The 27,977-nt window shown below is 49.1% G+C and overlaps 1 protein-coding gene across 5 annotated transcripts in view; it reads left to right on the top strand.

Annotated features, from left to right (window-relative positions):
• The window catches only part of ARHGAP44 (Rho GTPase activating protein 44), a 156,906-nt gene that overhangs the window by 113,181 nt on the left and 15,748 nt on the right, over positions 1–27,977 (top strand). For 4 of the 5 annotated variants that reach the window (XM_036451905.2, XM_036451906.2, XM_036451909.1 and 1 more), the window contains 9 exons: positions 1,546–1,614; positions 3,787–3,868; positions 4,356–4,483; positions 10,217–10,328; positions 10,958–11,039; positions 16,035–16,115; positions 18,790–18,903; positions 19,554–19,645; positions 21,088–21,268. In XM_036451905.2, coding sequence (XP_036307798.1) covers positions 1,546–1,614; positions 3,787–3,868; positions 4,356–4,483; positions 10,217–10,328; positions 10,958–11,039; positions 16,035–16,115; positions 18,790–18,903; positions 19,554–19,645; positions 21,088–21,268 — 941 coding nt within the window. The remainder of the gene's footprint in view (positions 1–1,545; positions 1,615–3,786; positions 3,869–4,355; positions 4,484–10,216; positions 10,329–10,957; positions 11,040–16,034; positions 16,116–18,789; positions 18,904–19,553; positions 19,646–21,087; positions 21,269–27,977) is intronic. The other variant, XM_036451907.1, reaches the window with a different exon arrangement.

The following is a 27,977-nucleotide window of genomic DNA, read 5'->3' as shown; positions in this document are numbered from 1 at the left end:
ACAAGGTTCCATGCAACAGGCTCCCCCTGCAGTGCAGAGCTGCACACTATAACTCACTCAGTATCTGCGTCAGCTTCTTGTGCTGATCTCACGTTCACCTCCAAGCGAACGTTCTAGACTCTTCTCTCCTCCACTTAGCATTTCTTCTCAAGATCTCCTACCAGAGGCAATACAACAGGGAGGAGCTTGAGAGATCATGTGACTTGTGCAGCGGTGCTCAGAGACCTGGTTAGCAGCGAGTGTCTGTCCTGCTTGGGTGTGCTTGCTTGTCCCTTCTGTGATGTTTCTGCGGAACTGAAAACGGTTCTCTAAGGAGGACACATTGCAGGTCACACACAGCGTTGGGTCACTGCCCCATCACATGGAGCCCTGGATCGCACAGGACAGTTAGCACTGGACTTGTGTGCAATTGGCTGAGTCCAGGTTCTGATATGTTCTGAATCAGCGATCCTTTCCCTGCCCATCTGTCTCATCCAACTTCCTCCCAATTGGTGTGCTGCTGTCTCTTTCTCATATGCTGCTTATCAGCCAATCAGTTTTGAAAATGAAGGACAGCAAAGCAGTAAAATAATCAGAGGCAAAGTGAGAGAAGGAAGAGAAGACAAGCACAGTCTGCACTCAGCGGCTGCTTCCCAGTGGTGGTGTAAGCTGCCGAGGACTGGGCGTAACTTGCACATCACCCCACACCAGCTCTCCTCAGGCCCAACGAGGACCCCATGTTGAAATCCCCTGGGAACCCCTGGCACAGGTTTTCTATTCACATTTGCCATTCTCTGGACCGAGGTTGGGAAGCATGGAAATGTCCAGGGCAGTTTGTGACATGTCAGGTTGTATTGAAAACTAGAAAAAAAAAATTTAAAAAAAGAAAGAAAACTAGAGACCTAGTGCACAAAAATGTGTGCACTAGGAGGGGTCCCTCGGCCCACCCTGCACCTGTTGCAGTCTGGGAGCCCTCAGAGGATGTCCACCTGCTGGCTTAGGACCACTTCCTGTGGGGAGAGGGCCTAGGAGCAGTCAGACATCCTTAGCACTGTTGAGGAAGCAGGAGAGGCTCCTGCCATTGCCACTGTGCTCGCAGCCATCAGTCTGGCTTGTGAGCAGTGCTCCCCCTGTGGAGCACACTGACCACCAGGGGGCAGCTCCTGCAGTGAGCATCTGCCTCCATGGTGGTCTGTGCATGTCATAGCAACCAGTCATTCCTGGTTGTTCCACTGTTGTAGTCAATTTGCATATTACCCTTTTATTATATAGAATGAGATTGAACCTCAGAGGGAAGGTAGGGATGAGAGGGAGTGGGAAGAGATCAACCAAAGAACTTGTATGCATAGATGCATAACCATGGACACAGACAATGGGGTGGTGAGGGCCTGGGGCGGGGGGTGGGCTAGAAGAAGTCAATGGGAGAATAAGAGACATATGTAATGCTTTCAAAAATAAAGATTCTTTAAGATTAAAAATAATAAAATGAGATTGAATGATGTGAAGGTCTGGACCCATGCGTTAGCCACTCTCATTTTACCTTGGCTGTGCATTTTGCCTCCACAGGACCAGCTGTCAGCTGACATGTACAGTTTTGTGGCCAAAGAAATTGACTATGCAAACTACTTCCAAACGGTAAGAGTCCATAACAGTGAGGCAGCTTACAGTCTGTTTGCAAGAGTCCTGGTGAGGACAGGAAGGAGTGTGTCGTGGGACGGAGGCCCTGTGGCTGAGCATGTGATGGGAGAGAGTGGGATTTGACTGTTCTACTTGTGAGAAAACCCTGCCTTCTCTTTCTCCTTGTATGGATCCCCCAAACCCTAAAACAACCTCATTCATGAACGTCATTGCCACGCAGAGTCCCATGGCAGTGGTTCCCAGGCAGGGTTGGTTTGCTGCCTCCTCCAGGGAGATTTTTAGCTGCCACCTTTGGGGGAGGTGCTGTGGGCATCTAGTGGGGAGAGGTCGGGTATGCTGCTAAGCATCCTGCAACACACAGAACAGCCTGCACACAGAGAATTTTCCAGACAGAAGTAGGGCCACGCCTGTGGGGAAGGAGGTGGAGCCCCCGGTGTATCAAAAACAAGGACCTGGGAAGAAGGAAGCCCTGCCCCCCAGCACAGATTGGTTTTAACCTGGATTTTTGCCAGGATGATGACAGGTAGGTAAATGATGATTGGTGTGACCTGTTTGCCTTCTTCTCATTGAAGAAAGCAAATTTAAAGAGAGAGAAACGGGATCTGAGCTGAGAACTAGAAGTAGGGAAGGGATAGGATGATAAGGAAGATAAGGAAAAGGAATTGGGGTGGGGCATCCTGAGAGGCTGGGGGAGCTTTGCTAGTGTGTGAATGGCTGTGGGCTTTCAGCCATCTCCTAGCACTTCCATCAGGGGACAGAAATTTAGGGGCAGGCCTTCTACCTGAAAAAGCAGAGGTGCATTCCCCCAACCTAGAGAGTTATTTTGAAGGAGTAATATGTTTTCAAGTATACGCCATTGCTTTTGTTGGTGAAGATAATATTCAACTTTAGAATTGTTCAAAACTAATGATGTTGGTGACCTTGCAAGCATTATTAGGCTGCCTCATTGTCATTTGTATACCCTTTATATCAATTTCCTGGGTTTTTTTTAGAAATTCAGTTTACTTTTAGTTGGAAGCAATAGCATCCACCCTCCACATGGAGCATTTCAATAGTGAATCATTCTCCTGCCCTCAGAGATGCCCAGTTTTTGAGGGGGGAGGAGGGATTCAGAAACTACATGAAGTAACTGTTGCTCACAGGTTTTCCTCGGCTCTTAGCCACACTCCAGCAGCTTGGTTGAGAGTGGGACGGCCAACATAGCTTGGCGGGCTGTTCTGGGAGCCGTGTCACCATAACCAAAGCAACCTTACCTCCCTGGGGACTTGCAGAGGATTGTGGATCAAGACACACGTTTTCTGATCAGTTATATCTTTGCAGAAAACAAGATGTGTGTGTGTATGTGTGTGTGTGTGTATGTGTGCGCGCGCGCGCACGCGCGTGCATTCTCGGGGATGGGGTTAGCTCTCAGCCCAGCCTACACCCTCTCTAATCTGGGACCCCTCAAGGGATGTCCGGTTGCCCATTTGGGCCCAATCCCACTGGTAGTCAGTTATACCTCTCACAATCCAGGTCTGCTTGCTCCCAGCCACTCACCTGCCTGCCTGCCTGATTGCCCTTAACTGCTTCTGCCTGCTATCCTGATCACTCCCTGACCACTCCCCTGCCAGCCTGGTTGATGCCTAACTGCTCCCCTGCCGGCCTGATTGCCCCTAACTGCCATCTTTTGCCGGCCTGGTCACCCCCTAACTGCCCTTCCCTGCTGGCCTGGTCAACCCAACTGCCCTCCTCTGCCAGCCATCATGTGTCCACATGGGGATGGCCATCTTTGACCACATGGAGGGGGGGCATCTTGTGTGTTGGAGTGATGGCCAATTTGCATATTACCTCTTTATTATATAGGATCATTATATAGGCTCTGTGTTGCCTTTTGCTTTGAGGGGTGCTCAGTACGGTAAGATGGCAGGAAAGGCAAGCTCTGTAGGTCGGGATCCAGCTCTGGGGTGCCCCTCACCCCGATGGTTCTCCCACCTCCCATATTCCCACTGAGGCTGCTGCTGCAGAGACAAGGGAAGCCTGCCCATGGGGTTAGGTGACTGAGGAAGGAACAGGGGTTCCACCTCCTTCCCTGGGAGTAACCAGGGCCTTCAGGCAGAGAGCCCCCCGCACACAGCGGCCTGTGCTCCTGGCCTTTGGCGAAGGGTGATTCTTGCTCTTGTGTCTCCTCAGCTCATAGAAGTGCAAGCCGAGTACCACAGGAAGTCGCTGGCACTCTTGCAGGCCGTGCTGCCACAGATAAAAGCACAGCAGGGTGAGTGTGACCTGTGTGCTTTGGAGGGAGGGTGGGGCTGCTGGCCTTGACCCAGAGGCAGTGACCCAGAGCCTCCGTGGGCTCTGTGACCCAGAGCCACCCAGGCCTGCATCCCATTCACCCTCCGCTCTCCCCACGGGTCACGTCGATGGGCTGGCAGGACTTCACAGGCCAGTGGCTGGTCCAATTGCGGTGAAGCAGAGCGCGCACAGACCCACTGTCCGCTGGGGATGACAGGGCGTGGGTGTGAGTGGCAATGTGTGTGACCTGCTACGGGGGCTCCCTCAGCCCTACACACAGCTAGTTAGCATCTACCCTGCCCAGTCTTCTCAGTCACCCCAAACCACAGGGACAGGCTCCACTGGGCCTCCCTCTCTTTCGTGGTCTTAGGATAATCTGTGTAAGAGGGAATACATGGTCAGGAGGATGACCTCACTCACCCCTCACGGCCTCCTTTTTGCACTCACCACCCCCCCCTCCCCCACAGAGGCCTGGGTGGAGAAGCCGTCCTTCGGGAAGCCCCTGGAGGAGCACCTCACCATCAGTGGCCGGGAGATCGCCTTCCCCATCGAGGCCTGCGTCACGATGCTGCTGGAGTGCGGGATGCAGGAGGAGGTAGGTCCGCACAGCCACCCCCAGCCCTGGCAGCATCTTCTCTCCAGCCATTCCTACACTTCAGCCATTCCTTCTCCATGTCTATTATTGTTGTGTTGTTGTTATTAATCCTCATCCAAGAATATTTTTCCATTGAGAGAGTGGAAGGAAGGGAGAGACAGCAAAACATTGATGTGAGAGGCAATCGATTGTTTGACTCCCGCATGTGCCCTGACCAGGGCTGGGGTTGAGCTGGCTACTGAGGTACGTGCCCTTGACCAGAATCGAACCCAGGACCCTGCAGTCCAAGGGCCAATGCTCTAATCACTGGTAAAAACCAGCTAGGGTTCCTTCATGTTTAATATGAGTTTTGGCGGCTGCTGTTGCTTTGTCTTCTTTTCCTCCTCCTTCCATACTGTTCACCCTCCACCTGCTCCTCCTTTGTCTTCTTCCTAAGTTCCAATTTGAAAAATAGACCTTTTAGAATATATCTATCCCTCTGTTCATTGCAGTGTTATTTGCAATAACCAAGGTTTGGAAGCAGCCCAGGTATCCATCAGTAAGAGAGTGGGTAACAAAGCTGTGGTACATTTACATAATGGAATGCTACTGGCAGTTAAAAAAAAAAAAAAGAAAGAAATCTTGCCTTTTAAGGATGGACCTGGAGAGGACTGTGCTGATTGAAATAAGTCACTCACTGAAAGACAAGTATCAGCTGATTTCACTCAAGTGGAACCTAATGAACAAAAAAACTAGCAAACAAAACTAAAGCAGACTCATAGAGGCTGTCCACTGGGCTCAGTTGGTTGAGCCCTGACCCATGAACCAGGTTTAATTCCCAGCCAGGGCACATGCTCGGGTTGCAGGCTCAGTCCCCAGTAGGGGGTGTGCAGGAGTCAGCTGATGAATAATTCTCTCTCATCAGTGATGGTTCTATTTCTCCCTCTCCCATCCTCTCTCTGAAATCAACAAAATGTATTTTTTTTTTGGGGGGGGGGGGAAACACAGACTCAGATACAGAGAACAGACTGACAGCTGTCAGAGGGGAGGAGGTAAAAGGGGGATGAATGGTGATGAAAGGAGACTTGACTTGGTATGCTGGCTGCTCCCTCTATGTCAGGCTGTTCTGGATGCTGGCCATTGGAAAGGAATGAGAATAAGTATCTTTTGACCAAGTTGTCAGTGCCAGGCATTTTCTCATGTTATCAATCCAAGATGGAAAGATCTGTAAGTCCCTGGGGCACAGTTTCATAGAGGACCTTTTCCTTCCCATCCTTTTTTTTTATTGTGGAAAAAGTGAATGTTAAGATAAGCAGCTCATCTCCTGGCTCGGGTCAGTCCTGTTCCATCACCACCTCCACGTCCTGCCCCCACCCTGCTTTGGGCTTGAAGCCACTCCCAAACATTACATCATCTCGTCTATAATACTTCAGTAGGTTTCTCCAGGAGATTGGGGATATTTTTAAATATAACTATAATATTGTTACATACAAAAGGTAAAATAAATGATTAGTATCTTTAAATTTCTAACAAGTATAAGCTAGATTTTGAAGAACAGAAGTCAGGTGAGCTGGCCGCTCCTGTATCTTCTCCTGACTCGGACCTTCACTGCCTCACTTTAATCTTTCCCTGCTTTGTATCAGTGGGTCTGTTAGTAACAACTGCACTCCAGTTTCCTCAACAGAGTAAAGCCCTGTTTCTGCCCAGCCTCAGCCTCGTGCTCCTTCCCTTGGCTCTTTGGGTTTGTTTTCTGTGTATCCAGTTTCTTAAGAGAACTTAGCATTTCTGAGTCTGCATCCACACCGCCACTCACTCCTTTCTTGGACTCACTGTGTGAATAGTCACATTCTCCTCCCGTGTGTATGTGTCTCTCAGTGGAACAGTCTTCTCAGTTACATAGTCAAAAACCTGAAGCCGTGCTTGGTGATCCACTTCCTTCTCCTGGCTGTCCATCACTGGGTGCGATCTCTCCCTGTGTGGCTGTGTGTGTGCAGCATGTCCTAACCTCTCCTGGGAGCTGTGGCTACTGTCTGCATCCTGGCAGCTGTACTTTCTATCTAACCAGACACATTTGGGAGCTTCCTCACATGTATGCCAGAGATCTCCGGGCATTGTCCACCTGTTGTAAGAAGGGAGTGACTGACCTAAGCAGACTCCAGCTCAGACCAGGAACATTTTCTCCTAAAGGAATTGGGGAATTGGGGACCCTCCATGTAAAGTAGCCAGGAGAGCCTCCACCAAGAGTGTTGCTTCACAGAATGCAAGGAACTGAGAAGATGAAAGAGAAACCACAAGGTCTTCAACTCATGTCCAACTTCCTGTCTGAGACCCGGGGTTCCTTTCCAAGTCTCACCTGCATCTGTCTCCTCTCCACATACCCCTGGCCTCTTCTCTTTTCTCTTCCTAGTTCACGTTAACTCTGCAGGAGGTAGGGGTTTTACTTGAAAAGGATGATAGCAACTCAAAAATAACTCTGATTCTACCCTAGCATGGCTCAGTGATTGAGTGTAGACCTATGAACCAGGAGGTCATGGTTCAATTCCCAGTCAGGGCTTATGCCTGGGTTGTGGCCTCAATCCTCAGTGTGGTGCATCCAGGAGGGAACTGATCAATGATTCTCTCTCATTGTTGATGTTTCTATATCTCCCTCTCCCTTCCTCTCTGAAATCAATAAAAATGTGTTTTGTTTTGTTTTGTGTGTTTTTTTTTTTTTAAGTAACTCTGAGAACAGTACCTGAGGGACTGAAGGGAGCATCCCTCTCTCAAACACCATCCCATCTGCCATCCCCTGAGGACACAGGCTTTATTTGGATCTAAAAGTATAGCCCTTGAGAAATTTAAAATAGCAGCAGAGTAAGTGGATGCTGCATGAACATGTTCCTAGAACCAAATTGGAATTACAACTAAAATACAGAAAAACTTCCTGAGTAATCAACTAAAGAGTCACTGGAGAGAACCCTAATAACTGAGGAGGGAAAGTGAAAACCACATAGAGATTGACAATTGCTAATTAGGCAGTTTTGCCTGGGGGAAAGACAGCTGATCCACCCTATTGGAAAACACCTTGCCCCAACCTGTGCAATTGTTGAGGTTTATTAAGAGACTGATAACAATTAGCCTCCAGGCAGAAACAATCATTCCACTTTTTGAAAAAACTCTCTTCACACTTGTAGACGATTGCGTCAGGGCAATTCAAGACAAATCCAATCAGTCTGCAAGCAGAGATGGTCTCTGGAGGCTTTGAGTCTTTGCATGATCTAATTAGACAAAAAACAGCCTCTGATACTCTCCTGCACTAGTGACTGGGAGTCATAGAATATCTACCTAATATATATTCACAAATCCAAATAGGCAGCCAAAATGAAGAGACAAAGAAACAACCCCTAGATGAGAGAACAAGAGAATTCTCCAGAAGAGATAGATGGAATGGAGATCAGAAATTTATCTGATATAGAGTTCAGAATAATTATGGTAAAAATGCTCAACAGCATGAGAAAATATATAGTAACTATGAAAACCAAAATAAAGAATGATATAGCACAAATAAAGAACACATTGGAAGGAATACACAGCAGATTATTAGTGTCAGATCAGTGAATTAGAAGACAGTGTTGGAAAAATCACTCAATCAGAAAACCACAGAGAAAAACAATTAAGAAACAGGAGGACAGTTTAAGGGAGCTGCAGGACAACATGAAATGTTTCCATATTTGCATAACAGGAGTGCCCATCAGAAAAAATCCCAATTCCAGAATTCTCAGCTAATTCATTAGCTAAAGCTACTAGTTCCTGTAGGGCCTTAGGGATGATTCTGTTTGGGGCTGTGTTGTTGGGGATGAATGTACAACACTGGCCTAGGGGAAATGCTTTTAGATGTTGCCCAGACAGCAGCTTTGCCCCCCACAGCCACAATTGGTCACCATCTGCAGGGCAATCAGGCTCCTGTCCAACTCCCTTAGTGCCTGGGAGTTGGATGGTGGTCCCACCCCCCTGCCACTGCACTGGTTGCCATCTGCAGGGTGATCGGCAGGGTGATTAGGCTCCCTCAATGCCTGGGAGATGGGCAGTGTCCCCGACCCCCACTGCTGGTCGCTGTCTACAGGCTTCCATCTGGCCTGGTGCCACCCGCTCACCTGCTCCACTATCCCAATGCATTACTGCTCTCATTGGAGCCCATTGGAGCCAGTAGCACCTCCACTGCTGCCTGCTGCCAGTGCCATGTCGCCAACGCCTATCATGTTCCATGCCACCCCCTGGTAGTCAGTGCACATCATAGAGAGCTGTCAAACTCCTGGTCAAACTCTCAGTTGAGGGAACAATATGCATATTAGGCTTTTACTATATAGGATGAATGGGTTACCAATGAAATCAAGAAACAAATGAAAACCTTGCTGAAAACAAATTAAAATGAACACATAACATCCCCAAATCACTGGGACACAGCAAAAGCACTCTTGAAAAGGAAGGCCTATAATTCATAGCACCATAGGCTTACCTCAAAAACAAGAAAAATTAACCCTACAACTTAAAGAACTAGAAAGAGAACAACAAGAAAAGCCCAGAGTAAATAGAAGAAAGGAAATAATAAAGATTAGAACAGAAATAAATGACATAAAGACTTAAAAAACAATACAAAAAATTAATGAAACCAAGAGCTAGTTCTTTGAAAAGGTAAACAAGATTGATGAATTGTTAGCCAGATTCATCAAGAAAGAAAGAGAGGACTCAAATAAATAAAATCAGAAATGAAAGTGGAGAAGTAACTCCCAACACCATAGAAATATAAAGGATTATAAGAAAGTACTATGAACAGCTATATGATAACAAACTGGACAATGTGAATGAAATGGACAAATCCCTAGAAAAATACAATCTCCCAAAACTAAATCAGAAGGAATCAGAAAACCTGAATAGGCCAATAACAACCGATGAAATAGAAGCAGTAATCCAAAAACTCTCAGCAAACAAAAGCCCAAGTCTGGATGGCTTCATATGGGAGTTTCACCAAACATTCAAAGAAGAACTAACATCTATACTCCCCAACTATTCAAAGAGAAAGGAACATTTCCCAGCTCTTTTTATGAGGCCAGCATTATTCTAATTCCAAAAGCAAATAAAGACACTACAAAGAAAGGGAATTACAAGTCAATATCCCTGATGAACTTAGATGTTACAGTGTTCAACAAGATATTAACAAATTGGATCCAGCAATTTGTTAGAAAGATCATACTAGTATACCATGACCAAGTGGGATTTATCCCAGGGATGCAAGGCTGGTACAATATTTGCAAATCAATAAATGTGATACATCACATAAACAAATTGAGAGACAAAAATCACATGATAATATCAATAAATGCAGAAAAAGCATTTGACAAAATCCAATAGCAATTTTTTATTAAAAAATAAATCTCAGGAAATAGAGGGCACACACCTCAACATGATGAAGACCATATATAACAAACATACAGCCAACATCAACATCATACTCAGTGAGCAACATCTGGATGCCCAAGCTTCTTTTTTTCAACAAATACTGAGACAGAACGGTGCATCACCCATAGTAGGCCCCGGAGACAGGACAGTGGGCCAGGCCCCAGCCCTGCTTGGCAGGAACATTTAGGAAACAGCGGCCATGGTGTTGACAGTGGTGCTGGGAAACGCACCCAGGGGAGTGGGCAGATGTGCTGTCTGTAGGTTTTGCTTCTGTGCCCGAGTTTCAGGGCTGCCCACTGACCTGTGGTCTCTTGGCAGGGACTCTTCCGAGTGGCTCCCTCCGCCTCCAAGCTGAAGAAGCTGAAAGCCGCCCTGGACTGCTGTGTGGTGGACGTGCAGGAGTACTCAGCAGACCCCCACGCGATCGCAGGTGGGTGCCCACAGCCCCTGGGCAAGGTGCTCCTTCATGCTGTAGAGCACATGTGTCAAACACAAGGCCCGTGGGCCAAATCCGTCCCGCCAGGCCTTGCAATGTGGCCCGCACCGCGCTGTCATCACTGCACTCTGCTGCGTTTCCATCACAATGACAGTTTATGACTGTTCAGTAAACCATTCGGCCCGCGTTTTAGGCTGGATTTTAGATTTTGGCCCCTTCTCTGATTGAGTTCGACAACCCTACTGTAGAGGGAAGAGAGAGCATGGAGGGTGTGTGACCACGTGTCACAGACACTGGAGCCCGTGGCTTCCTGACACACTAGATATGTCCAGGAGGGCCAGTGTTGGGCCTGGTTGCTATGACCCCTTGAGGGAAGGTTTCCCTGTGTGCCAGCAGACGATGAGAGAGTGGTGGGAATTAGAGGCCAGGAGGCCAATGCCCTCGCCAGCCCAGTCCCCATTGCCTTGCCAGGGCCATGGGTCCACTCCTGCAGGAAGCCACCGGTGGGATGCTGTCTGGGTCAGGGAGCCGTTCTAGTTGTAACCTCTGTGGGTGATGCCTACTGGTGATGCTTGTCTCTGCCGTTCAAAGTGGCTCATGGCCAATATTGTATTCATGTCCAGGAGCTTTGAAATCTTACCTCCGAGAATTGCCAGAACCTCTTATGACCTTTGAACTCTATGATGAGTGGATTCAGGCTTCCAAGTGAGTACACCACATTTTGGAGTGGCTTGTGGGTTGGAACTTTTTGTTGAAATTATGAAAGCATGTAGCCTCTGGTCCGGCAGCTCCTTTCTCAGTATCTATCATGCAGAAACACCTGCCATGCTTGTACAGGTGCCCTTAGAGGCATATGCAGGATCATGGATTGCAGCATTTGCTGAAATAGCAAAAGCCTAAAAGTTACTAAATAAATGCTCATTGGTAGGGTGTGGGGAGTGGCTGAATAAGCTGTTGTATATCTACATGGTGACATACTCTACAGTAGTCAAAACATAGAACTATTCATGCTATTATGAAAAGGCACGAAGATTTATTATTGAGTGAAATCAAGCAAGTTAACGAGCGGTTATGATACTCCATTGTTGTAAAAAGAAGAAAAGCACTCAAAACAACACTGTTCTAGGAAGTGGGTCTTTGTATGTGTAAATGCATGAAAGAAGGTTCTGGAAGACTCACCCAGTCAGAGGTAGGTATTCCCTCTGGAGAGAAGGACAAAGGAGTGGTCACAAGGGTCCTTAAAGTGTCTTTTTGATAGATTAAAACAATAACCACTATAAACACACAACATCAGGGCAAGAACACATTCCACCCTCCGGAAGATGAGCTCGAGGGAGGGCCCAGCGGGAGGGGACAGGACAGCACCTGAGGCTCCAGTCGTGTTGTGAAGAGAAGAAATACAAAGAGCAGGCGAAGCCACAGCCAGTTGCCCTCCTCATGTGGCACATGCGCTAGCATCGGCCATGGGAAGAGCTACCGCAGTAAATGCTGTTATTTGGAGGACTGGGTTTTTGTGAGTAAAAGGCATGGCTGGTGAGGAGCCAGGAGGACTGCCAGCAGAGGAGGCAGTAGAGACGTGCAGGGGAAAAAAATTGGGGGAGAATGTTTTATGAGAGCAGGACTCAGCACGGTGCCTGGGAAAAGACGTGATTTCTGGAGGTCTCTAGCGTGGGAGGTAGTTGTAAGGAGCAGCCATCGTTGTGCCAGAAAGAGCACAGGATTGTGCACCTGCTCCGTAAGAACCGGGCTGGAGGAAGATCCCGCGGACCTGAAGTGAAGCCTGGCTGATGTGTGTTGAGGTAGACGAAGGTGCTCCACTGTTTGTTTCCGTGACGTCACGGAGGTCAAGCACTCTCACAGGCTGCCTGAACGTATGTTGTTCTTGTTTCTCATTGTGGAGAGGTGTGGGGTTCCGTGATGGTAGTAATAATTATAGGGGATACTATTTGCTGAGTGATTTTTTAGAGACTTCGCCTTGTTCTAAGCTCATTATATGTTTTTAATTCATCTAATTCCATATTATGAAGTGGGTTGTACTGTTTCTCTCAATTTCCAGATGAGGAAGTTGAGTCAAGGAGAAAGTATGTGATGGCAGGTTACTTGCTGTCTAATAAATGGCTGAATGACGATCTGGTTCCAGAACCCAGGTGGTTAGCCAGGACCATTGAGGCCTCTCTAGAACAGCACTGTGGTCCTGGGTGAGGATCTAGAGCAGCACTGTGGTCCTGGGTGAGGATCTAAAGCGGCACTGTGGTCCCGGGTGAGGATCTATAATAAATCATCACTGTGGTCCCGGGTGAGGATCTAGACTAGAGCATCACTGTGGTCCTGGGTGAGGATCCAGAGCAGCACTGTGGTCCTGGGTGAGGATCTAGAGCAGCACTGTGGTCCCGGGTGAGGATCTAGAACGACACTGTGGTCCTGGGTGAGGATCCAGAGCAGCACTGTGGTCCTGGGTGAGGATCTAGAGCAGCACTGTGGTCCTGGGTGAGGATCTAGAGCAGCACTGTGATCCTGGGTGAGGATCTAGAGCAGCACTGTGGTCCTGGGTGAGGATCTAGAGCAGCACTGTGATCCTGGGTGAGGATCTAGAACAGCACTGTGGTCCTGGGTGAGGATCTAGAGCAGCAGGTGAGGATCTAGAGCAGCACTGTGGTCCTGGGTGAGGATCTAGAGCAGCACTGTGGTCCTGGGTGAGGATCTAGAGCAGCACTGTGGTCCTGGGTGAGGATCTAGAGCAGCACTGTGGTCCTGGGTGAGGATCTAGAGCAGCACTGTGGTCCTGGGTGAGGATCTAGAACGACACTGTGGTCCTGGGTGAGGATCTAGAACAGCACTGTGGCCCTGGGTGAGGATCTAGAACACTGTGGTCCCAGGTGAGGATCTAGAACAGCACTGTGGTCCTGGGTGAGGATCTAGAGCAGCACTGTGGTCCCGGGTGAGGATCTAGAACGACACTGTGGTCCTGGGTGAGGATGTAGAGCAGCACTGTGGTCCTGGGTGAGGATGTAGAGCAGCACTGTGGTCCTGGGTGAGGATCTAGAACAGCACTGTGGCCCTGGGTGAGGATCTAGAGCAGCACTGTGGTCCTGGGGTGAAGGAGAGTGAGAACATGTCCTCTGATGAGAATTCTCTTTTACTTGATGTCTAAGGGGCTTGGTGATGCAAAGCTAGAGAAAGGGAGGATGCCTGAGCTTCAGGGTCTGAGGACACTCCTCCCACCTCATTTGTGAAGGTGGGTCTCACAGGAAATAGGAAGGATCCTGAAGCCTCAGAGCTCAGTGCCTGGGAACCAGTGAAAAGTAAGGGCTGTCCTGCCTTAAAGATGGTAACATGCTCACACTCTCCAAAGAGAACAATTTTGTCTGGAACTGACATTTCCAGCCCTCTGTGTACATTAGGTTCCTGGGAAGCTTTAAAAAGATCCAGATGCCTGCACCCCCCCCCCCCCCCCCCCCCCCCGCCCCGAGATTCTGATTTCATTGGTTGGGCTCCTTGTTTAAAAACTCCCAAGGCTGTTGGGTTGATGACCATTGACCTCAGATGAAGCGGAGTCTCACGAATGAGCCACACTAACCCTAACTAACAGGAACGCCGCCTGCTCTGTGGGGATGGGGCAGCCAGGAGGTGGAGGTGGAGCCAGGGAGCTGCGGAAAGAGTGGTTAGGGATCGCAGGACAGTGCAGCGTGGCCTGTACCTCAGAGGACACGACTTTGCAAGCTACATAAGTTAAGTGCTTCCACGCTGGAGTCTAGGATGCCAGGACTGAGGCTGCAGTCATAGGGCTCCTTCCACAGGACAGACACGCCTCTCCTTCGCACTGGCCGCTCCCTGTGACGCAGGTGTCCCGAAGCCTTTGCCCCAGGGCCTCCCCTTAAATGTGACCTCCGAAAGGCCTGTCTGACAACCCCAAAGTAAAGCAGCCAGCAGTCACCATAAGTCCCGTCTGAGCTCGTTGTCCCAGGAACTGACTGCCTGGCTCAGGCTGTGTGTGTGTGTAGCCAGTGACCTCGTAAGCTTTGAGAGCAAGGACCTCCTGGCTGACCACTGCCTCCCGCCCTCAGGACCGAGCCTGACGTGCAGGAAGTGCTCACTGTGTGTTTGCCGATTTTTATTGAATGAAAGGTCTTCGCAGCCTCTGCCTTTCACCTTAGAAAGGCCTGAGGAGCAGGACCGAGAATGGGGTTTGGGGCCCCAGGAGGCACTCAGCTGCTGGAGGCGCAAGCGGAGGCAGCAGCCACGGTGGCTGCAGAGCCTGACATTTACCGAGAGATGAGAACTCTGTACGATTCTCCTTTAAACGCCTCACACTTAGGGATCGTCAGGGTAGTGCAGAGTGGCTTGTAACTCAAAGGACACAACTCTACAGGCCACATAACTAAGAGATGAGAAAGTTCTCTTACTAATCCATGTACCGTAAGGGACGGGAGGTTCACAGATTAAATCCTGGGCACATAGTCACAGGAGGGAGGAGCTAGGCTGCCCAGCAGCAAACCCGCTCTGCTAGCCTTTGGTCAAAGGGACAGGAGCTGGTACCTTTCCGTTTCTTACATGTTAGGTTCCCGGCAGAGATTCCATTTGGAGAGTGTTTCCCTCTCCCTCTGGCTGCACCGTGGTCAGGATCTGTAGGAGGGCCTCTGGGCACTTCGCATGTGGGTGACCCCCACCTCCCACCCCTCCGGACCCAGGCGCTAGTCAAGGGCTCAGAGCTGGGGTCTCGCCAGCTGGTGTTCCCTTTGTTTTTCTGAGCACAAGGCCTTCCGAACCATGCAGGCCTTGATGTAGATTTGCATGAAAAGTACATAAAAGTGTAATCCTAAGAGCATTTCTATTCAATGTCAGAGGGCTTATAATAAAGAAACCCTTCAAGCAAATCTTTCCGTATAGTGGAGAAACCCTTGTGCATGCGAATTACCCATCTCTGAGTTACGTCTGGATAGATCAGATTCCTCATTTCCATGCGTCATTAAATTCTCTTATTCAGAAGGGACTCACTGAATGTCATTGAATAATATTCGATGAACTGAACAGTAAGCTGCCACCACGGTGTGGATGTGGCTGAATTTCCCCGTGCCCCGGGGTGGAGGAGAGGGAGAGTGTGTCTTTGGTGGAAGCTGACCCTCTTACTGCCATCTGTGTCACCTTGGTGATACGAAGCCAGAGAAGGGGAGGACACCTTTGCTTCAGGGTCTGAGAGACAGCCCTCCCCCCTCACTTGTAGAGGTGGGTCTCACAGGAAACAGGAGCTAGGAAGGATCCTAAGCCTCAGAGCTCAGTGTCTTGGAACCAGGAAAAGTAAGGACTTCTTCCGGCCCCGGGAGGGTGTGTGGGTGCTGCTGGGTGCCAAGTGCCCTGGTTTCTGTGCCAGAATCGCCTTCCTGACAACACCAGGCCCTGCCTACTGCAGAGCTCAGGTGTCTGGCCTCTGCCCTCCTGCCCCCACTGCTGCCTGGCACACATTCCCCTGGACATGGGACGTGGGCAGAGGGAGTTTTGTTAAGACAGCACAGAATGAGGCAGAAAGAGAACAGAGAGAGGAGGTAATAGTAACCAAACATGTGAGTAGTCATAGCTTGCTGACACTGTCAGGCACGTGGTTGGCTCCTTATTCTCAAATATTAAGGTGACCTGTTGATGTGGCTGCCAGGGAGACTGCCGTAAGTCATGCTCAACCAGTGGCTTTTCCTATTCATTCCCTAGCATCCAGGAGCAAGAAAAGAGGCTTCAGGCTCTGTGGAATGCTTGTGAAAAATTGCCCAAGGCCAATCACAGCAACATCCGGTGAGTGGGCTCTGGAGTCACTGGGTCAGTTATTCAAGCCCCGGACACAGTTTCCCGGTCAGAGGTTGTGGTCACTAGCATGCACTGAAAGCGTCAGCATGCATGGTCTCTGCCCAGCCTCCACCCACCCTGTGAAGTTGTTCGTTTTCATTTTTCAGATGAGTAAACAGACTTAGGAGGTTGCTTAATTAGCCACTGGCTAATGTAGTTAAGTTCTTTGATTTGCACAGAGCAAAGATTAATGCAAGCTATTTCAAGGTATTGGGGATTTATTCCAAAGATGGGTGTTCGTGGACACCCGAGAGAAGCTGAGCACACCTGGAGCTGCAGTGGGCAGGTATGTCCTGAGCTGGCCTGCAGGAAGAGGAGAGGCTGGGAGGACACACTCCAGCACTCCAACCTTCACCAGCTATTTTAAACGCGTCCATCTCACTTTTCTTGTGACCACCCGAGATCTTACTTCCTGCTGCCACGCAGATCTCTTCCTCTTGGCTTCTGCTCCTTCACACTTTTGCTTCCTCATCACTTTGCCCTGCCAGCACTGCTCCTGGCCCCATGCCTCTTCTCACCGTTTAGATACAACTTTTTAACTTCAGCTCCTGCCGCCATCTGCCTGATTATTTCTGTTTCCCTGGGGGGGAAAAAAAAATCCCAATAGTGAGGTAAGGCAGATCCTCAAAAAATTCAACCTAGAATTACCACTTGACACAGGAATTCTACATCTGGCTGTGTAGACAATAGATTAGAAAGCAAAGACTTGCTCTGAACGCCCCGGTTCAGAGCCCCATTATTCACAACAGCCAAGAGGTGGAAACTAGCTACATGCCCCTCGGGGGATAAATGGGCCAACAAAATGCACATGCAATGCAATGTTCAGCCTTAAAAGGGGAGGAAATTCTGACACATGCTACAATGTGGATGAACCTTGAGGACATGGTGCTAAGTGAAAAAAGCCAAACACAAAAGAACAAATACTGCATGAGTCACTCATAGGAGGCACCTAGAATGGTCACACCCTAGACCAAAGTAGGCTGGAGAACTCCAGCAGCTGGAGGGGAGGAGAATGGGAGGGTGTTTAATGGTGCAGAGTTCTAGTTTAGGATGTTGGAAAGTTCTGGAGTTGGAGAGTGGTGACAGGTTCCTGAAAGTTTGAAAGTGCTTACTGCCACTGAATTACATACTTAAATATAGTTAAATGGTGACTCATATATTTTACCACTATTATAAAACAAAACAAAACAAAACAAAACAACAAAAGGGAGAATCAGATTGGTATAACACATTGAGTATTGCTGACCACAGCCTCGGCCGCCAGCAGCTGTGGGCTGGCTGCTCCCAGCTGGGCTGTGTTCTGGTCCAGGGTGTGGCCTCTTGGAGTGAGATGTGGTCAGGAGAGGCTGAGACAGGGACAGCGGAGTCCGCGGTTCCTGCCAGGCTGCCAGGAGCAAAGGGCCTCAGGAACTGAGAGTACCTGAGAGTCCCGGAGAAAATGGACCCTCAGGGTACTTGGCAGAGCCTGGCAGACTTCGGGTATGATTTGCCAGAGCTATTTTTTTGTGCTTCATTTATAAATAGCTTCCTTACTGCTTTTTTTATACCTTTATTGAGATATAATTTACATATCATTATACCTTTTAAAGCATACAGTTTTGTGGGGGGTTTGTATAACTATCACCGCATCTAATTTTAAACATTTTCATCACCTCAAAAAGAAGCCCCATTCCCATTAGCAGTCACTCCTCCTGTCCCCAGCCCAGCCCTGGCAGCCCCAAAGCTGCTTCTTCCCTCTCCCTCCTACCCCCAGTCTGTGGATCTGCCTGTGCTGGATAGACCATGTAAATGGAATCATGCAACATGTGACCTTTCCTTTCTCAGCATGATGTTTTCAAGGTTCATTCATGTGGTGGCATGTGTCAGAGCTTCATTCCTTTTTACAGCTGAACTAGAGGCCCGATGCATGAAATTTGTGCAAGAATAGGTGTGCCTTCCCCTGGCTGCCAACTTGCTGCTGGTACGGGCTTCCCTCTGGCACCCGGGACCTGGGCTTCCCCCGCAGTCCTGGCTTCTTCCAGAAGGTCATCTGGCCTAATTAGCATATTACGCTTTTATTATTATAGACAATATTTCATTGTATGGAGAGACCACATTTTATGTATCCATATATCCCACATCTGACTCTGCTGAGTAATGCTGCAAGTCTGGTGGGCCTGCTTCTCTCGGGCATATCCCTAGGAGTGGAATTGCTGGGTCGTATGCTGAGTCTTTAACTTTTTCTTCATTGCTTTCTCCAGAAAGCCCCACTGAGGGGCTCCAAAGGGTTCAGGGATACACTGCAGGCCTATAAATGCCCCACCGATGATCCCTGGACACTTTGTTTCTCCCCTGCCCACAGGGAGGATGGCAGGTGACAGAGATTTGAAATGAAGATGGAGCTTTAGGCCATTTTATACTGAGTCCAGAGGAAGGATGTTGACATATAACAGTGATGTCTGAGTCCGCCTATTTGTGGAGCATCCCCATGTCTTGGTGCATGATATGTCTGCATCGTATTGCAGAATGTACGCGCCTCCTTGTCAGTAGGCTGTGCTATGTGAGAGAAGTCTTGACCCAGTGCTGAGGGAACGTGCAGGTGGTGAACTCTTAGTTACAATGGGCTCTTCCTATTTCCTTTCAGATACTTGATCAAATTTTTATCGAAGCTGTCAGAATATCAAGATGTAAACAAGATGACTCCCAGTAACATAGCAATTGTGTTAGGACCCAACCTCCTGTGGCCGCAAGCGGAAGGGTGAGTACAGGGACTGTGGGCATTCGTGGGCCTCGGGCTGCAGGGCCAGGGCCTTCCCTGAATCCCTCACCAGACTCCTTATTTCTCAAGGCAGATTTCCTTCCTGGCCTCCCCCTGTGTAGGCTCAGGAGGAGGCCCAGGATTCTGCAGATCTTCCCATTGGTCCTCTCAGAGCTGCAGGTCTGCCAGGAGAGTCCCTCTGAGCTAAACCAAGGTGGTGTTGGGGTGAGAGGGCAGGGGCCTGGTGGAGTAGGTGAGGCAAGCTCTCCCCAGCTTTCTTGGCTCTGAAGAGCACGCATCCAGTGTCAGAGCCCAGAGGGACCGAGGGGTCTCAGAGAAGAGCACGGAGCTGGGAGAGGAGACTGGCAGTTATGGGGATCCCACCTCACGTTGAAAGGGGCCTCCTACCTGCTGATGTGTGCAGCTTACTCGCTCATTTCCTTACTCATGTCCTCACTCGTCTCCTGTACGGAGGACTTCCATGGGTGTCTGTATCCTGCGCTGGGGAAAGGGGTCCAGACAGGGGAACCCTTTCTTCTTCCCAAGAGAAAGCTGCTCTCTGACCGAGGTCTGCAGGCTCCTGGGCCAGGGCCCCTCACCTGTGGGCCGGGCCTCAGGTGTGACCGCCCTCCTCTGCTCTGTGCCTGCAGGAACATCACGGAGATGATGACCACGGTGTCGCTGCAGATTGTCGGGATCATCGAACCCATCATCCAGCATGCGGACTGGTTCTTCCCCGGGGGTACGTGGGGCGTCCCGTGGGGGAGGGGTGGCCGGGGAAGAGCAGAGTGTTGCTGCGAGTTCTGAACCTTTGAAATAAGTGTCACTGCCCAGAGGTGTGTGCTTGTTCTGTTTGTGCTATGTTTTTAATCCCCTTACACACATGCACACACACATGCACACACACACACACACACACTCAGGTACAGGGTGGAGTCACGCCACGTTCCTACTCTCTGGCCTGAAGGTGTCCACGGCCTGACCAGCCATGACCATGGGTCTTACTGGTCCAGCGTCCGCACCATGGTTTCCTTATGCCTGTGGGTCCTGCAGTGCTGGTGCAGACAGGAAAGAGGCCCGCTGCTTCCGGGGACCGGGAGGCTGAGAGCAGAGGGAGGGGACCACCTGGGTGCCGCCCTTTGTTCTCAGCGCTGTCCTCCGAGCGCTCCTCAGTGAGGTGGTCAGGTTCTCTTGGGAACCTGGTTCGAAGTCTGACTCTGAAGGCAGCTGCCCGCGGCGGGCTTTCCTCACCGTACTCAGCATGGGACCCTCGCGTCCGCGGCTCTCAGCTGACGGCTCTGAAGACACAGCAGTTGCTGCACTAAGCTGTGTCCCCTTTAGAAAAGGCTGTCCTACCTTATGGTTAGTACCGTTTAAAGGCATTTTATGCTAACATATCTGCGCTCTATCAGCGGTGATCGGTGAGTGCTGATCTAGCACTTCAGAAGTTTGAGTGTCTGTTTTGTATCATGTGTTTTGACCGTGAGAACTCCTAACTGTTCATCTCATAAGAGCTCTGTTAGTTACATAAAAAGCTGGGCGAGGGTGAGGCTACTGCAGTGCAGGAGAAAGGAGCTGATGGCATGATGAACATGGCGGGGTCTGTGATGAGCCATGCGTTACTACTGTGGGTACACGGAAGATGGCCAGGAAAGGAGGAGTGAGCACTCCTGTGTCCTCCCGCAGTGAACAGCCTGAGTGGCCCAAGTGAAATCTCCAATTCTAACCCTTCTCCAGTTCTCTCTTTAGTTTTCCAGAAAGACATTCTCATTGACAAGCCATAATACCGCCCCTTCTTTCCTTGTCCCGGCTGATGCCATAGGCCAGCGCCCCCCAGGGGTGTTAGATGGCAGTGGTGAGGGAGCTGGCTCTTTGCTGATCTGATTAAGACCTTCTCCACCACGAGGGTTGCGTAGCTGATCTTGTCTTTTGCAGGAAGTATGCCTCTGTTCCCATTTCATTAAGTTTGTCTTTAATCACAAATAGAAATTGCTTTGTTAAATATAATAGGTGAGTTATCATATTACTGTTATGATGAGTTCTATGAAGATGAACCAATATCAATAGATGGCCTAACGTGGACCCATGGAACAGCATCTTCGAAGGGTGAAGCAGGGAGAGGCCATCTGCTCCCCACTCTCCTGCCGTGGATCACGCGACAGGCCCGTTCTTTCTTCCTCGCAGAGATAGAGTTCAACATCACGGGGAACTACGGGAGTCCGGTCCACGTGAACCACAACGCCAACTACAGCTCGATGCCCTCCCCAGACATGGACCCCGCCGACCGGCGCCAGCCCGAGCAGGCCCGCCGGCCCCTCAGCGTTGCCACCGACAACATGATGCTGGAGTTTTACAAAAAGGATGGGTATGAGCTGGAGTCCCTTTCTCCGCCTCGGGGCTGAGAGGGAGGGCTGGGAGGTGACGGAGAGCTGGGTCGACAGGAAGGCTGCACACACTGGCAGCGTGTGGTGACCGTGGCCTGAGCGGACCCTCAGCCTTGGCGCTTCCCTTCGTGCCTGGGCGAGCCGCTGGGCAGGCTGCGCGGGTCGGCTCGGGGGCCGGGCAGGTGCAGCCCCTGAGCCAACAGCTGTGGTCAGCGACTGACTAGTTCACCTCAAAAGAAAGGGGAGTCGGTCAGCAAGGGGAGTTAAAAATATATATAAACTCTTTATTTCGAGTTGAAATTCATCAGTTCTTAAGTGTTTGTTTACCTGATGTTAAGCCTGCTCGCTTGCAAGTTACACAGCGCCTTTGCACCGTCTAACATCGTGGTCGGCAAACCGTGGCTCGCGAGCCACATGCGGCTCTTGGCCCCTTGATGTGGCTCTTCCACAAACTACCACGGCTTGGGCAAGTGTATTTTGAAGAAGTGACGTTAGAAGAAGTTTAAGTTTAAAAAATGTGGCTCTCCAAAGAAATTTCAATCGTTGTGCTGTTGATACTTGGCTGTGTTGACTAACGAGTTTGCTGACCACTGGTCTAACATGTTCCGTTTCCGTCTCTTTAAACAAAGAGAAAACCTACCACTTAAAGCCATCCGAGTGTGAAACCCTTGTAGAGTTTTCAGATGTTTCCTTGTCTTTTATGATTATCACCTGCACTACTCTGATGCAGCTGTCACAAGGCTCCTAAAAGCATTCCGCTGAATGGCATAGGGGCGGCAACCCTCTCTCTGTACTGTCAAATCATCTTACATACATGTGATTGCCTCCTATGATTCCCATAACAAGTGAAGTGGGCACGAGCTGGCTCATGCCCAGCACAGTTGGTTCGTGGTGAGCATCAGCTGCCGCAGCTAAGGTGCGTGGCCTCCTGGGGAGCAGCGAGCTGCAGGCGCCAGCTTGGGTGTCCTCAGGAAGGAACGGGTGCAGTGCTTGGTCAAGCCAGTCTGCTGGGTAAAGTGTGGTGAGGAGTTAGAAATGACTGTGTTAACCAAAACCTGTTTGGCTCGGTGGATGGAGCATTGGTCTGTGGACTGAAGGGTCCCAGGTTCGATTCCGGTCAAGGGCATGTACATTAGTTGTGGGCACATCCCCAGTGGGGGGTGTGCAGGAGGCAGCTGGCCGATGTTTCTCTATCATCGATGTTTCTAGCTCTCTATCCCTATCCTTTCCTCTCTGTTAAAAAAAAAAAAAAAATATATATATATATATATATATATATATATATATATATATACACACACATACATAATGACTGTGGTAAAATAAAATTTAGCAACTGCTGCTGCAGAACAGACGGGAGCATAAAGCACTTCCTAGGAATATCGGAGATTCCTACGGCAGAAAGCGGGCCGCCCCACAGCTCCCCAGGCAGACCGCGGGTGAGTGGAAGCTCTGTTTGTTTGGGATACGTGTGCCTACAGGACTTCAGAGGGAAGGTCGCAACCCAGGAGTGTGGGGGCTGTGAGTCCTGCTTCTCACCCCACTCCTCACCCGAGTGGGAGGTGGCACTGGGGACCTCCTCTCCGTCCTGTGAGGGTGGAGGAGGGTTAGGAGAGCCAGGTCCACTTGTGCCTGAGCGGCCAGACATTTCACCTGGGAGGCCAGTGAGGGTTTGCCTGCTCTGTGCTGCTGTTGGCTGTTTTTATAGTTATCAGGGAATGAAAAACTGGAAATCTTAGAAGTTAATGGGAACAGAAGGGAATTTCTTACTATATCGATAAAAAAAAAGAGCATGCTTAGAATGTGATCTTTGCATCATGGGGAGCGAGTCAGGCAAATGGAGACAGAGAGAGAAGAGAGAGTGCGGCTAGCCAGCACATTGGAATTTGTTTTTAAAATTCTGTTACTAGCCCTAACCAGTTTGGCTCCGTGAATAGACCATCGGCCTGTAGACTGAAAGGTCTCGGCTTCGATTCCAGTCAAGGGCGTGTTCCTTGGTTGCAGGCTCATCCCCAGTAGGAGATGTGCAAGAAGCAGCTGAATCGGTGTCTCTCTCATCCATGTTTCTAACTCTCTATCCCTTTCCCTTCCTCTCTGTAAAAAAATCAATAAAATATGTTTAAAAACAAAACAAACAAACAAAAAAACTCGGTTACTGCCATAGCTGGTTTTGCACAGTGGATAGAGCTCCAGCCTGTGATCTGAAAGGTCCCAGGTTTGATTCTGGTCAAGGGCACATGCCTGGGTTGTGGGCTTGATCCCCAGTAGGGGGACTTGCAGAAAGCAACTCATTATGGATGTTTCTGTCTCTCCCTCCCTCTTCTTTCCTCTCTTAAATCAATAAATTATATATATATATATATATATATATATATATATTTTTTTTTTAATAAATAATAAAACTCGGTTCCTTTGTGCAGCATCGCTTGCTGAGGGATGCCCAGGAGAGTCAGTTCCCAGCCCGGCTGAGTTATGGAGCACTCACCTGCTCCCAGCTCTTTGTGTATCCGAGGTGTGCGCACCTGTCTGTCTGCCACACCTCGTCCCATTCCCAGTACCCCAGAAAAGCACAGATGGCACTGAGAGACTTGTCCCCGTGCAAGCTCAGGTATTCTGTCTGCTGGCCCCAGAGCAGGCAGACATAAATGCTGGAATGATGACTTTTAAGCAGATGCCTCATCTCTGAGAAAATTCTCTTGCTCAAGAGCGTTGTAAGTGATGTGCCATTCCGCATGACATTCTGATCGAAAGCTGAGAGTGCTGCCATATGCTTTAGGTGTGGAAGATGTGCTGCGTAGATTATTGCACACAGAAGGGATATTCATGCACTTTAGACCTGGACTCACACTCTAAGTTGATGGCAGGCCACCCCTACTGTCTGAGGTGCATGCATGTGTTTCAGCTTGCCCCAGCATGTCAATGAGCAGTTCCTAACCAGCTGGGAGAGAAATGGAAACCTGAAGTTGTGTCCACATGTTTTGGGGAGAGAAAAGGGATTTGAATCAGTTGAGTATCTGTGTTGTTTTAGCAATGGTAAGGGAATCCTCCACATTTGTCCCCACTTCTGAGCTTTTAAGATCTTTGAGACATGTTTCAAAGTCTTCCAACTATTAGGTCTAGTAATAATTAATGTCTTTTTCTAATACTTTTTTAAATCGAATTTATTTAAACAATACAACAAAATTTAATCAACAATATAGTTGCTGTTGTTTTCTACTACTTGTGCCCAACGCTCAGGAAGCATTTTAATCCCTCTGTTGTAATTTTGTGATTTTGTGATTTGATGCAAAAAATTTGGTCAATGCATTTTTGTGATTTTGATGCAAAAAATTCGGTCAATGCATTTTTGAGGCATTCTTCATTATTAAATTTTTTTCCAAGAAGAAAGTTTTGCAAAGAACGAAACAAATGGTAATCGGAAGGGGCAATATCAGGACAATATGCAAGTTGAGGGAGAACTTCCCATTCCAACTGGCACAGTTTTTCAGCAGTGATTCTTGCAGTATGCGGTCCTGCGTTATCGTGGTGAAGAATTACGCCCTTCCGATAAATCAGCGCAGGTTCTTTTTCTCTTAAAGCTTGGGCTAACCTTTCCAATTGGGCACTATACACTGCACTTGTAATGGTTTGGTTAGATGGTAAAAGTTCATAATGAAGAATTGCTTTGAAATTCCACCAAACACACAACATCACTTTTTTCGCATGCAAGTCAGGTTTTGGCGTGGGCTGCGGAGCCTCATTTTTGTCCAACCATTGAGGCCGCCTTTTCAAATTAACATATACCACCCATTTTTCATCTCCGGTAACAATTTGCTCTAAAAACGGCAAACGGTTTTGACAAGAGAGGAGCGAACTGCAAATTGTGACTCTTTGATTACGGTTGTTTTCGGTCAACTCATGAGGAACCCATTTTCCAAACTTTTGGACTTTGCCAAGTGCATGCAATTGATTGGAAATTGTTTTTTGTGAACAATTTAAAGTTGTCGCAAGCTCTTGTTGGGTAATTGGAGGATTTTGCACCAAAAGAGCTTGAAGAGCTTCTTGATCAAAATTGGACACACGGCCTCGACCACTCTTGTCATCTAACGAAAAATTTCCCTCGCGAAATTTCTCAAACCAATGCTGGCATTGTCTGGCGCTAACTGCATCTTGACCAAGAGCACTACAGATGTTTTTTGCAGCCTCACTTGCTTTTCTTCCTAATTGGAACTCGTAAAGCATGCAGTGCCGAATATGCTCTTCATCCGCCATCTTCTTAGCCCTAGTTTTGCAACAAAAACCAAACCAAACACAAACTTTTTCAAGCAAAACTTGTTAATTGCACTTCACACGTTCTGTAGATACCACGTGTTTGAAGGTTATGTCAATACAAGTCAACGCCAAGCAAGATTTTAAATGAATGTTTAAAAACGACATTAATTATTACTAGACCAAATAACTCTGACCCCTGGAAGCACTGACAGCGTTTAAGTTATGGAGATTTTTTGGTTAAAAAGAATATATTCAACTATAAGTCAATAACGTTGTTATCAATACTTAAAATAAAGATAAAAGACAATTTGGGGAAGAAAATTGGATAACACTTTGGGCTGATGGCTGTTATGTCCCAGACATTCTACAAAGTGGTTTATCCCCACGCCCAGCTCCTGGCTGGTCCCAACGCCTTTCCGACTGATGATGACGCAGGATGCTGGTTTTCTTCAGCAAGCCCTGGGCTCACAGATAAATTTTCATGATGAGGGAGGCACAGCAATGTCCCTCCAAAGACTTCAGGCCCTAAGCCCCGGAACCTGTAAATGTTGCCTTGTTGAGGGAAAGAGTCTTTGCAGATGTGATTCCAATGAGGTTCTTGACATAGGGAGTCTGCTCTGGATTGTCAGGGCGGGCCCTGAGCGCCACCGCCTGTATCATAGGTGGGTGCAGGGGTCACACACACAGAGGAGGGGATGTGAAGATGGGGCAGAGAGATTGGAGGATGGGGCCATAAGCCAATGAATGCAGACAATCACCAACAGCTGGAAGGGCAAGGAAAGGCTTCTCCCATGAGCCACTGCGAGGAGCCCAGCCCTGCTGATGCTTGATTCCCTGGGGACCCTGCCTTTGAACTCCTGGTCTCCAGAACTGTGAGAAAATACATTTTGGTTGCTTGCCCACGTGGTGGTACTTGAGACGGCAACCACACTCATCTCTCTCCTGCAGCCACATCAACAGCTTCCTGGTGAAGAGGCAGCTGGTGTTCTGATTCTTCTCCCACTGAATACTGAGGCTAACTGCATGCCCTTCTCCTCGGAGCCGGCCTCACCGACTAACTTCAGAATGCGGCAGGAGTGACACTCTGGGCCTCCTGAAGCCGGTCTGAGCCTTGTAGATATTGCCTGGGCTGTGGGAGTCCAAGCAGCCCCTGGGAGAGAACAAGCTCCCCTGCCCCTGGACTTCCCCCCATGCCGAGCACCGAGCTGACAGCCAGCAACTCACCAGCCTTGAGCATGAGTCATCTCAGTCTTAGGCCAACTCGAGCACCCTCAGCTCATTCTGTGTGGCGCTGACAAGCTGTCCCTGTCTGACTCGCCAGAACTGTGGAGTTGTGACCCAGATAAATAAGCAGCCAGGTTTTGAGGGTAGTGTGTTATGCAACAAAAGATAGTCAGAACAAGCTTAGAAAAAGAATGCGATGCCTGCTCCCCCCATTCCTCAGTTTGATTAGTTGGTCTGGCCCAGGCTTGAGGCATTGGTATTTGTTAAAGTGCCCCTATGTAATGCTGGTTTGCTTCTAGGGCTGAGACCACTGGATCACAGAAAAACGTTGCCATTCTGGATAAAGAATTTTGCAGTGATACCAGCTTTTAAAACTTTCCAGACCTTTCCTGCTTTAGCCATGGAGTGGCCCAATGTTAACAGGTGCTACCAGTGCTCTCTGCACGTTCCTCAGCTCCCACTGAGGATTTTCAGGGTGAGGGTTGTCATGTATTTTAATGCCTTGTTTTTGTTATCTTTTGTTTGTTTTATAGAATATTGGTATTTGTTTCTTGGATCATTCATGTCAAATAATAACTGACAGTGAACTTGGAAATCCCTTCTATTTTTCTGACAGGGGCAGACATGTTATCTGTGGTTATGAGCTATTTGTTATGCTAGGCCCACTGCCTCTTCAAGAGTGGCCAAGGTGTCCGTGCTCCTGCCCGCTGGTCAGGACGGACTCAGGGCCCTGAGGGTTGTCAGATGCCTTGATGGCTGCATCCCGAGCAAACTCCGAGGGCATTCTTGAAGGCCAAGGCAAGAATAGGAAAGACACCAGCAATGAAGCTTCCTCGCTAGCACCTATCTCTACCCTCCTGATGGTTATACTCTCCTCCCCTTTGCCTCCACTCCTTGCTCCAGGCACACCTGGCCAGTACCACCACTGCCCATGCTCTACCTCACATGCCAGTTTCCTAGTTGCCCCTTAGAGCTGGCGTGTGACTGCTGCCTGATAGCCCCTTCCTGGCTCTGGCCCATGTTCTCCACACCTGCCTGCTCACTGACACTCCTGGCTCATGTTCACACTGCTATCCAGCTGACACACCTGGCCCATGTTCTCCACACCTGCCTGCTCCTGACACGCCTGGCCCATGTTCTCCACACCTGCCTGCCCCTGACACACCTGGCCCATGTTCTCCACACCTGCCTGCCCCCTCACACACCTAGCCCATG

Source organism: Pipistrellus kuhlii, unplaced genomic scaffold (assembly GCF_014108245.1).
Source record: "Pipistrellus kuhlii isolate mPipKuh1 unplaced genomic scaffold, mPipKuh1.p scaffold_m20_p_23, whole genome shotgun sequence".
Lineage (NCBI taxonomy): Eukaryota > Metazoa > Chordata > Mammalia > Chiroptera > Vespertilionidae > Pipistrellus > Pipistrellus kuhlii.
This window is presented reverse-complemented; position numbering and strand designations above follow the sequence as displayed.